This window comes from Rattus rattus, chromosome 1 (genome assembly GCF_011064425.1).
Source record: "Rattus rattus isolate New Zealand chromosome 1, Rrattus_CSIRO_v1, whole genome shotgun sequence".
Classification (NCBI taxonomy): Eukaryota; Metazoa; Chordata; class Mammalia; order Rodentia; family Muridae; genus Rattus; species Rattus rattus.
The window spans coordinates 154,308,488-154,320,106 of record NC_046154.1 but is presented as its reverse complement, the minus strand read 5'-3'; the positions used below and the strand labels follow the sequence as shown (position 1 = coordinate 154,320,106).

The 11,619-nt window shown below is 58.7% G+C and overlaps 1 protein-coding gene across 1 annotated transcript; it reads right to left on the bottom strand.

Moving 5' to 3' along the window:
* Positions 1-237: 237 nt before the first annotated feature.
* Positions 238-10,399, bottom strand: Klf16 (Kruppel like factor 16). The gene is made up of 2 exons (XM_032907716.1): positions 9,707-10,399; positions 238-2,290 (listed from the first exon to the last, which is right to left on the bottom strand). The coding sequence occupies exons 1-2, from the start codon at positions 10,158-10,160 to the stop codon at positions 1,989-1,991; spliced, it is 756 nt and encodes a 251-aa protein (XP_032763607.1). The 5' UTR covers positions 10,161-10,399; the 3' UTR covers positions 238-1,988.
* Positions 10,400-11,619: the final 1,220 nt, after the last annotated feature.

Genomic DNA, 11,619 nt, shown 5'->3' with positions numbered 1-11,619 from the left:
CAGACGCCCCCAGGCGCCCTGTCACCAAGCTCCCGTTGCTGGGTAACCAGGCAGGCGGGTGCGCAGCTGCACCAGGCGTGGGTGACTGAGTTGTGCATGCTACTGTAGGCAGCCCCCTCCCAGGGCCTCAGAGGGTCCTAGCATAGCTGGAGTATATCGGCAGGGTGCCTCAGTTTCCCCATGACGTAGCTGGGGACCGTGGGGGCCATGGGAACCAATTAGACAGACACGAGGGCAGGTTTTTAAAAAGGGCTTCTTTAATTAAATACATGGGTGAGAGGCCAGGCGGAATGGAGGAGAGGTGCCCCCTACAGAAAGAACAAACAAATCCCTTAGGACCCTTGTCCTGCCTGCCCTGCAGACATCACCCTTCAATGGTTAGACCCAAGTCCCAGTTATCAATCAGAACCTGAAGTTAGGGGGGAGGGAAAGGACACCAGGACAAAACTCTGGTTGCTTATGGAGTTAACTGCCAAAGACCAGACCTTTCCCGGTTACAGGAGGGACAGACCAGCAGGAGCTGGGATGAAGCAAGATACATCCAAAAGACACAAAAAGAATGGGGCCCCAGCCCCCGACCCACCCCACAAACTAAGGCATCTCATTTCTGTGGGGCAAATGGAAGTACCTGGGAGGGGGAGCTGGCCCAGAACCCTTCGAGCCCAGCTCCAGAAGGGTGACCTCCCTCCACGCAGGCTCAGGTAAAGGTAGCATTACCCAAAGCCTCCCTCATTGCATTTTGGAAGGTTCTGGAATGCCAGTAACCTCCCACAGCCAACACAGGGCAGCTCGACTTTCTGTGTCCCCAACTCCTTAGTGTGTGTGGAGGAGCCCCTAATTGCCTTTCTAGAAAAGACCTCCAAACTGCAGTAGGAGAGGACCCTACTGGGGACACTTCTGAGACCTTCCCCCACTCACACCCCTGAGGATGATGGCCACACAAGGGGACCCCACTGGAACATGGAACTCGAGCCTGAAAAATAGTCTATCCTGTGCAAAAAGAAACCCGAGCTACCCCAGAAGGCCCAGGGGCTGGATGCCCCGTTCCCAATCCTGGAGTCCAAGGCCACCCTCTGCAGACACCCAAGAGTGAAGAGCACACGAAGGCCAATGGCCACAGGGGTCCTACAGAAGATTGTCTGAGACGCATTGCCACAAAGGCCAAACTCAGGGACCCTAACCCAGTGGGAGAAGGGAGGCTAAGCCCCAGGCACCAGACACCCACTGTCTCTCTCACACATATGCACACCCAGATAGGAGAGCCAGGCCCCCATACCAGCAGTCAGAGAGGACAATAAATAATTTCTTTACCACCTGCCCAGCACCACACCCGAGCTGAGTGAGTGGCGCTGCTCTGAGGGGGCCTCCACATGCCCCACCTGCACCCCACAGCCCTAAGTTCTCTGAAAACTGTGGCACCTCCTGTACCCCTGGGGCTGGGAGTCGGGGGGGGGCCCTTATTGAGGGCAGAACCTATGGACACCTGAGATTTGAGTACCCATGGAAGGGGGTCAGCCAGGCTGCACACCCCCCCATTTCCCTGAACTTCCGCCAATGGCTTTCAGTGGAGTGGGGACAGGTCGGGGCCCATGGGAAGCCCCAGTCACCTATGGCTCTGTGTACCTGTGTCCCAACCTGGAGGGGTGACTAGGGGGCTGAAGACGAGGAGTGGGACCGGGCTTCATGCCCGGTGCCACCCAGAAGGGAAAGCAGAGGGTGGCAGAAGGGGTAGGGAGGACCTGCCAACTGCCCATTTGGGGGTCCCTGCAGAGGGGACAAGACAGTTAACCATGGCTATTTACAGACAGAACCTGAGGCCAGCCACCTCCCAAGCCCCCCAGGTGACCCAAGTCCATTCTTGGTCCCCTCGCTGCTTCCTTGAGGTGGGCTGGAACTCCAGGACAGGCTCTCCAGAGGACAGACATCCTCGACGGAAAGCCCTGCTGAGGCCTGGCAAGCAGGTCACTCAGGGTGGACAGGTCAGGGCTCTACAAGCCGGCCGGAGCTGGGCTGGGGACAGGGCTAGGTGTGGGGCTGCCAGCCAAGCTGCAGGGCAGCGAGTCGCTGGGCGAGGCGCTGCGGGCACCAGGTCGTCGCAGTAGTTCCGGGCGGAAGCCAGGATGCCGCCGGGCGTGCTTGGTCAGGTGGTCGCTGCGGGTGAAGCGCTTGGTACACAGGGGACAGGGGAACCGCTTCTCGCCTGTGTGCGTCCGGTGGTGGCGGGCCAGCTCGTCGGAACGGGCGAACTTCTTGTCACAGCCAGGCCAATCACAGGCAAAGGGCCGCTCACCTGGGCAAGAAAGGATGGTCAGTGAGCGAGGGCAGGGCCTTCTTACAAACCCTAAGGCTGCAGTCCATCTACAGAAGTGGCCCTAATTAACACTCCCTGTCACCTTGCTTCCATCTCCTCCACTGGAATGACAGGCACGGGCCACCACTGCCTTGCATTCAGAATCCAGGACCTCTATGGGAGTATCCTGCCCAGTGAGCTACATTCCCAGTCAGTCTTGCCACCACGTCCATGGCTGGCCTGTGTCTTTTTGGACACCACCTTGTCGACTTCTGCCCAACCTAACAACAGGTCCTCAGCTGCCCCAGTCCCCAACAGTGTCCAAAATGAAAGGGGACGGGAGTGGGGATGGGGAAGAGGGGACCGAAAGGTGTTTCTCCAGGTCCTTTATTGGACACCCTGGGCCACCGGCAATTTTGAATAATCAGACCCAAGCTAGTTTCAGCCCGTGGTTCTGAAGCTTAATGCTCTCATGTTTTATAGAGATAGGAAAGGCCAGGCAGCAATTTCAAACTTAGTTTAAATTCAATTCCTGAGGGGGAGGGCCGGAGCCTAGGGGTGTGGCCTCAGAGGGTAGAGCCAGTCATGCAGCAACTGCTGCTGGACAGGGGCCGGCCTACACTAGACGACTTCCTCCACAGACCACTCCTACCACCCTATTGGCCTCGCCCAGGTCCCGCCAGCAACAGCCATGCCCAACCAAGCTCTCTGGTCCCCAGGAGGCCTCTACAACACCAGGCCTCATCTCGTGGTTAACATCTTCCCAGGTGGGCCTCCAAGGACCAAGAGGCTCACCCAGGACCCCAGTGCCTGGGACCTGGTGTAGACCTAGGCTCCAAGTCTGGGGATGAGGGACAACATACACGGTATATCCAAAAGCCTGGTAGGGTGGTGTGCAGGTAGTGTTGACCCAATAGTCCGTGTACAATTCTGCTTGTGACAGAGTCTAGAGGAGGTTGGAGGTAGAACCAGGCCACTAGTGGCCTAAGCTCTGGGAAGCCACGACGGGACCAGTACAAGGTTACCTCGTGTGGTCTGATCCACTGGAGAACAGGTACTCTCAAGGGCTCATGCGCCTCAGAAAATGGCCAAGGGGCCCCCGAGAAAGGGCTCATGGAAGTGAGGAGAGAAGTGTAGATGCAACCAGAAGGCAGAACAGATACTTGACTGTACCGAAGGCCAGGTTGACCGGGTGACATCTTTGCTCTAAACAGCTCAGGGGATGCCAGGAGAGAACTGAGGAAGGGGAGGGAAATCGGACAGATCTGGGACTAGGCGGGGCGTCCGCCATCACCGCCCAGGAAGCAGGCAGAAGAAAATTATCTCCATCCGGGCCCCCTGCAAACCACACCCGTGGGCCCCTCACCATGGAGGCGCAGAATGCAGGAAGCCACCTCCGGGATGCCCATGTGCCAATTCTGTATGGCACCCAGGCCACCTGAGGCCCCACAGGTTATGATACTCGACAGCAAAGAAAAAGACGAGGGACCAGTGTATGCCCAGGCGGTTGCCCCTGTCATTTCCAAAGTGTGCCCCCCAAATGATTCAAAATACCGGGTCCAGTAAGAATGTTTGTCAGCGGGCCCAAGAGCCCCCAAAAGTACTCCTCCCCACCACAGCGCTCAAAAGGCTCAATCTGAGGGGTTATAGGGCTAGGTTCCTGGCTTTGGTACAAGGGGGGGCATGCAATCCTGTCGCCATTTTGTGGATGGGAGGGCTAAGAGGAAAAGGGGACACCCCTAACATGCAATCAGCTTACTTCCCCTTTCGGGGCCTCCCTGTGGGGCTGGTCCCCGCCTCTAGCTCCCTAGTTCCACTTTGTCAAGAGCAGGTTGCAGTGGAGGCGACCGCTGCCAGCACCAGCCCGCTGGGAACGCAGCTGCTGCACGAAGCTCGGAGGCGACCGGCAGCCCAACCGGCCTTGCTCACGTGGTCCTAGCTCCCGCCACAGGGGAGACAGAGGCCCGGGCCAGGGTCGCCTTGCTGTGCTGGGAGCCTGCCAGTCCCCGCCCCACACTTGGGGGTTGGGGAGCGCACGTGTGCGCACCAGTGGTGGTATGTCACGCTCACCGAACCCCCACACCGCGACGTTGGGTACATACTTGCCAAAAGCCTGGCCTGGATGTGCTCCAGTATCATAGTCTACCCAGAGGGGTAGGTAACTTGGGGGAAGAGGGTACTGCAGGCCAGGGAGTCCAAGAAAGACCAAGCTGCCGGAGTCCCCTATCTGCACCACAGTTCCAGGTGACCCAACTGCAGCACCTCCCGCGGGGAGGAGGAGGATTAGGTGGGTGGGGACTACGCCGGAACGGCCCTGTGGGCGTGGCTGTGGACTTGACCCTCTGACTCAGAAAGGGCCAGGGTGAGCTAGGGACTCTCCTCAGGAGCCTTAGGTACTTAGCAGCCTCTAAGACATGCGGGTTGTAACACCCAATAAATTTGCTCCAGGAGGGGACCTGAAGGTGCAGTGTCCATCAGACCACGCCTGACTCTACCTGCGTCTAAACTCCTCCTTGGGTGTTTAAACACTCTGGGGTGACTAAGGCCGGCAGCTGTCTAAGGGCTTGCCCTATCCCCACCTTAGGGGCAGTCAACCATAAAGTCCAAACCTTGGCTGTGACCGCCCACGACCACTTTCCTGATGGGCATCTCCTTGGCTCCACCGGTAGGCCCCCAGTATGACAGACATCCTTCCCCCCAACCCCCTAGGACACCTAGCTGTGAGCTGAGACCAGGTGTTGAGTTCCCAACGCCGTTCCTCAAACTTCATAGCATGGGTCTGGCACTGGGACGGTGCTCAATGCTCACCCCTGAGAAAGTCTACAAGCCTAGTCTACAGTCCTGGATTTAGGAGCACGAACCAGGAAGGCTGTCTTGCTGTGGTCAGAGTCTGAGACTTCCCAAGAGGGGACTATCACTCTCTTTATATAAAAGAGGGGCAGCTGACACAGAAGCTTCCTGCTACCAGGCTCATCCTAACCCTAATGGGAGGTGGATCCCCCAGGACCCCCACAGAAGAGAACCACCTTGCAAAACTGTCACCATACGTACCACAATACACACAGGCCCGTACACACGCACGCACGCACGCACGCACGCACAATAAATAAAAATACTTTAAGCTAGGTGGTAGCGCTGTACTCCTTCAATCCCAGTACTTGGGAGGCAGAGGCAGGCAGATCTCTGAGTCTGAGACCAGCCTGGTCTACAGAGCGAGTTCCAAGACAGCCAGGCCTACAGAGAGAAGCCCTGAGGCCAACCTACTCTCCATTTTACGTCCCAACTTTCTCAGATCAAAAGCTCATGAATTAAAGACAGGTAGCACAGCCCAGTACCCCTCTCCTTCCCAGAGGGCCAGGTTGCCTGATCACTGTCAGGAGCTCTGGAGACAGTAGTAAGGACAACACACCCATGGAGCTTTAGGCTGGACACCATCCCAACCTCCAAAAGGCTGCCAGTCCTGACTGGTATCTGCCCACTGCCAGCCTATCTGGCTGCTTTTATCAGAAGCCTAGGTGGGGGTGTGGTTATCGCCTCCAGCAATGTTGGGGGGCCCCCACCAGCTGGAGAGCATGCAGCCAGCCCTAGCTGCTGGATGCTGCAGGGAAGAGTTGAGGTGATAGGGTGGTAGCAGTCCCCAAAGGCCACCTCAGCCCCACAGGGCTTGACCTCCCCTTTTCTACAGGGCTCCAAGTCCCATTGAGGAACACTGCCCCTCTGCCTGCGGAGGAACGCGCTCCTTCCCACCTCAGGTCTCAGTTTCCCCATCTGTCTCTCCTCCTGGAAACAGCTTCAAAGTGATTAGAAGCATTAACACTAGGGGTGGCCACAGCCTTCTCTGCACCCTACCCACTTCAGACATCACCCCACCCTCAACTCTTCTCCCACCCTAATCCCTCCTCCATAAAGAGGTTTCCTGATAAAGCCAAGCTGGCCTCTGAGATACCCCCACCACAGAGACTAAAGGCAACACTTCAATAGCCTTCAAAATCCCAGTCCTAGGGCCAGCTGACGGTTCCCTCTCCAGCTACACACTGTTCCTGGCTCCACCCAGGCCTCAGCAAATCTTTCCCACCTTCCCACTTCAAAGTTAGTGGGGGGCAGGATGCCCACAGAGACCCTGCACTGTCCTGCTGACCACAGGCAGTAACATTTCCTCAAACCTCTAATATTTGTTTTTACACTACTGTGTGTGTAGGAACATGCATGCCAGGTGCATGTGGAAGTTGGTGACAGTGGGCACTCTCCTTCCGCTGCGCTGGTCTCTACGATGGATCTTTCTTGGCCATCACCCTTACCCTGGCCCCAACGCTAATGTTTCTCAGTCTTTTTTTTTTTTTTAAAGATTTATTTATTTATTTAATGTATACGAGTACACTGTAGCTGTCTTCAGACACACCCAACCCAATTACAGATGGTTGTGAGCCACCATGTGGTTGCTGGGAATTGAACTCAGGACCTCGGGAAGAGCAGTTGGTGCTCTTAACCGCTGAGCCATCTCTCCAGCCCATGTTTCTCAGTCTTAAGTAAACAGGTGTTTTGGGCACCTAGAGCTGACCCTGAAGCCCTCCAGGAGATACTGGACAATACGGAAGCCCAAGGCAGGGACTGCATGGAGACCACCCTGCAGGGCCCAGGACACCTCACTGAGATAACCTGGTCCCAAAGCGGTGAGACTCTGCTTGGATGAACATTCAGGCCTCTCCCAGGTCTGGGTTCTATCTCAAGGGACCAGATCGAGGACCCCCACCCTCCGAGGCCCAGGGAGAGAATTCCAGAGACGGAGAGGCACTGAGCAGCATACAGAACCTGAGCCAGCCTCTCTTCCCGCCCCCGCCCCAAGGCTAGCTCTCGCGGTATCCATAGTAACCACATCAACAGCTCCCACAGTCTCTGAAGTCCTTCCCCAACCCAAGCAGGGTCTGTAGCAACTGCAGTGCCAAGCTTGCCTGCTGCCTGTTGGCCTTTGCTGGGAGTGTCCTGTAACCCCCACCTCCCGCTCTCCTCTGCACCCCCAAGTACAACTACAACAAGATGGACATATGGGGCCGCAAGGCGGCCTGTGCTGCCTATGCCTCCATGAGAACTAAATGGATCCAGGCCCGAGTTAGGTGTGAGTGGGTGGGTAGACTGCAGGATTCTTTCTCCTAGGCCACAGTCTTAGGGCATGGCTCTGAAGGAGACCAGATCTACCCCAGGCCCAGCACCGAGGTGTCTGTGACCACACAGCTCTCCACAGAGGAGAGACTGGGCAAGTCAGCTGTGGCCCTCGGGAGAAAGCTGAAGCAGGAGGATTTCCTTGAGTTTCAAAGTTAGTCTGGGCTACAGAGTGAGAACAAACATATCTCAAAAAATGAGGCCTGGTGGTGCACGTGTTTAATCCCAGTACTCGAGAGGCAGAGGCAGGCCAATCTGAGTTAAAGGCCAGCCTAGTCTACAGAGCAAGTCCTAGGATTGCCAGGGCTGCAGTGGTCCTGTCTACAAGGATAAGTCATTTAAACAACTGAACGGCAGAACCGAAGGTAAGTGGTCCCCAGATACCCCCAAAATAACATAAAGGTGTCCAGACCCCCTGTGAATCTCCCGGTCCCACAAATGGCTATAGTAAGGGGTTTGGGGACATAGCAACCCCTCTCCCCTGGTGGTGACACCAAGGAGCCAGTGAAGAGTGGAAGCCACCCCACACCCCAGGTCACAGACCCCACATTTCAGCTCTCAGGCCTCAGTCGCTCTGGCCCGCCAGGTCACCTCCCAGTTTAGGGATGGCCTACAGCCTTTGACAGTTGAGTAACAGAACTGTCTCCTGATGTCCCAGGAGGTATGTGGGGAAGATATTGGACTCCTCTTTTACCCACCCCAAGTTCTGGGAACCAGAAAGACTGCTGGTTTGGAAAGTGTGGGCGGTGCAGCCTGAATCAGACAGGGTCCCATCACTGCGTGGCCAAACTCACTTAGCATGAACCAGGACACCCTGGACTCCACTGTGTGGCAAAGAGAGAGATCTCTCTCCATTCTCTTCCTCCCCCCTCCCTCTCACTCACACAGCCTTGCTATCTGTGTGGCCCCCTCAAATGTTCTGTAGAGAGAATGGTGTATTCATATGGAGCTGCCTGTGCATGTGGGCACCAACATGGGGGCAGCCTCTACACCACAGGGGCTAAGGGCAGCGGCTCAAAGACAAAGCGAGAGGAGGCACCATCTATGCCCACTTTCTGTCTCAGTAGGATCCAAAGACCGCTCCTCTACCCCCCTACCTGCCTTGAACATGCCTGAGGCCACCCACACACCTATGGGGGCTGTCCTAAACTCTCCCAGTGTGACCGTGATGGAAGCCCCAGATCAATCAAGCCCTGTTTGGGTGCCTTGTTGCCCACAGCAACCGTAAGAGAAAAGCGGCCTCTATCTTTTATGTAGGCAGGAGATGGTGGACCAAAAGCAAGTAAATTAGGGGCATAACAGACGGGTGGCCCTATTCCAGGGAGGCCTCAGAGCTGTAGATCACACCACTGCCAAAGGGGTGGATTCTCAAATCCCAGTGCACACTCCCAGCTAACACGGACAGACCCTTGGATCATCCAGGTCAGGAAGCAGCCAGTACCTAGCAAAAGCTTTGTCTCATCCATTTGGGCTTCCCAGAAACACTTGGTGTGGCTAAAGCTCGTTGCCCACCTTGGACCTTGAACAGATCGATCACAGGTGTGTGGAGTGGGCCAACACAAGAGGTGGGAGGAGAGTTGTGGTGGGTATTTCAATCCTATTGGATTGAAGATTCAAGCCCCAACTCCGGGTCCGGGTCGTGGCCTCACTCCACCACGTTCAAGTACACAGAATGGAAAGAAAAATGTCCCGGGCAGCCACCCTCTCACCACCGCTATCACTTAACCCTATGCTGTAGGCTTCGCTGCCCTTCGGAGGGAATCCGCGCTGCTACCCCGGAGGCGGTAACCCGGATCTACCAACCCTCTTCACAGATAAGGAAACTGAGGCTGGGGGAGGGCGGAGGAACTACGGAACCGGATGTTCTGACCACCAAGCATGAGAGACCATGAGCACAAAAAAACAGGACAGAAACACCAAGCGGGACTGAGGTTAGGAAGCTGAGGGCTGCGATCGCGCGTGCTGAACCCACCACGCCAGGGTGGATACCGAACGACCTGCAGTCGCGGGAGATTTGGCCACCCCGGCCGCCCTCAGCGCGCCGCCCGACCGCGTGGCCTCCACGCCTCCCCGCGCGCGCCCCACCCACCACGTCCCCGCCCTCCCGGCCGGCGGGCCGCTGAAGCCTGGGCGCGCCCCCATCCCCGCCCCCCACGCGCCACGCAGTTTCGGGGTTCCAAGTGTGAGGGGGAAATGGGGTCCCCGAGACCTCTCTACTGCACTCCCTGAACCCACCGGTGCAAAAAACGAGGGGCTTACCTGTGTGAGTCCGCAGGTGTGACTTGAGGTGCGAAGACTTGTAATAGGCTTTGGCGCAGCCTGGGAAGGGACAGCGGTGGCTCTTGGCCGCGCCGGGGGCGCGGCCCGAAGACGGAGACGAAGCGGCCGAGGAGGAGGAGACCGGAGAGGTGCCCCCCGCGGTGTTGGCTGCTGTGGCGACTCCCGGCCCGCCTCTCAGATCGGCCAGGATGCTGGCGGCCAGCAGGTGGGGCGCAGCGGTGGCGCCTCCCGACCCCGGAGCGGTGGCTGGCGGTGGCGGTGCCCCAGGGGTCCCCGGCGGCGTGGCCTCGCGGCGCGTGGCGCGCACATCCAGGCCGGCAGCGGGGCCCGCGCCCTCGGGGCCGGGTCGCCCGCGATGCACCACGGCTCCCGAAGAGATGGCCATGAGCACGTCGGCGGCAAAGTAATCCACACACGCCACGGCCGCCGACATGCCGGGCAAGGACGCGGAGGCACGGGATCGGCGGCGGGAGAGAGGCGGAGGCGGCGGGACCTACGCCCGTCCGGCCGGCAGCGGCTGCTGGAGTGCGGGAGGCGGAGGAGGGAAGGGAGGAGGAGGCCCCGGCGCGCCGCCGCCGCCCGCGCTCAGTCCCGCCCCGCCCCGCCCCGCCTGACGCTCCCTGACGCACCGGAGCCCGCGGGGGCGGCCGCGGCCCGCCCCGCCCGTAGGACGCCCCCTCGGGGTTCAGTGGCCACGCCCTCTCCCCACCGCGGTCACGCCCCCTCCTGCCGCGCCCTCTGTCGTCCGTAGAGTCGCGCGCCGCCGCGGATGGGCGGAGCTCACTACGCCAGCTGCCGGTCCTCCCCCACTTCGACACTCTCGTGTACCAGCAGAGCACCCAGGGTCCCCTATCACCCTGGATTGTGCCCTCTCCACTCAAGAACAAGCCAGCGGAGGCAAACCGTTCCTCTGGTCTGGCACGCACTACCCCTACCGGTGCCCTTCCTAGATCGCCACCTCCCAACGCGTTGAGAGTTACGCCCACCCCTGCGACACGCCCACACACCCCACCCCAGCCTCGGATGCCCCGCCTTTACCCCAGTGCGCGCCACGCCTCCTCGGGGTGCGCGCTTCATCTTCCCGGCGCGCCCACCACGCTGTGCGGGGTGCGCAGTCGCCCGGAGCCCTCCCCTCTCCAACTCGTCCCTCCCCCAACATTCAGGCACTGGGACGCGCCCCTGTCCGCGGTGTATGTGTGTGGGGGTTGCGTTCCGCACGTGGCCAGGGTGGGGGTGCGGAAGCGCGCTGCCCCGCCCCCGAGCCACGTGCGCGACCCTCCCCCTCCTTCCTCGCCCTGGAACAGGGCATTAACCCACAGGTTCTGACTCCCCATCTCTGGGTCCCCAGTGCCATTCTTGGTTTGAGGAACAAAATATCCCAAAGGTGGAACTTTTCAGTGTAGGGTACCAACCACCCTGCCTGGCTGATCGAGTCTGTAGCGTTCGTCTTTGCGCACCGGGATTCGGGAATCACTAGGCCTGTGGATAACCGGTATGGCAAAAGTGAGCGGAGCTGCAATAAAAATGGCCTGGCTCGGTCATCTGTGCCAAGCTCGGGATACCAGAGTTCGGGTCGTTTCTTCCCTTCCCCAGCTGGGCCCTTGAGACTGGAGAGGGCAAACTGAGGCTGACTAAAGGAGCGATTGGAAACTTGCATGGATAATCGGCCAAGTTGTGAAATGATGGTCCCCTAAAAGCCACAGGCCCCAGGCGCCGGTTGCGCGGAAGTAGGAGACCAGGCTCCCGCCCCTTCCTAACTCCCGCCGGGTTGTCGAGGCCATGCAGTGACCCGCGCAGCCTCCAGGGGGCGGAGCACCCCAGCTCCATCATGTTTATTCCCCAGCAAAGGCTAAACGGTGGCAGAGGTCCCTACTCTGGGTGTCGTTCTACTT

Bases quoted from the DNA above. Each gene is read 5' to 3' on its own strand.
- Klf16 (XM_032907716.1), bottom strand. From the start codon at position 10,160: ATGTCGGCGGCCGTGGCGTGTGTGGATTACTTTGCCGCCGACGTGCTC. The intron at 2,291-9,706 runs GTAAGCCCCTCG...TTTCTTGCCCAG, and splicing joins ACACCTGCGGACTCACACAG to GTGAGCGGCCCTTTGCCTGT.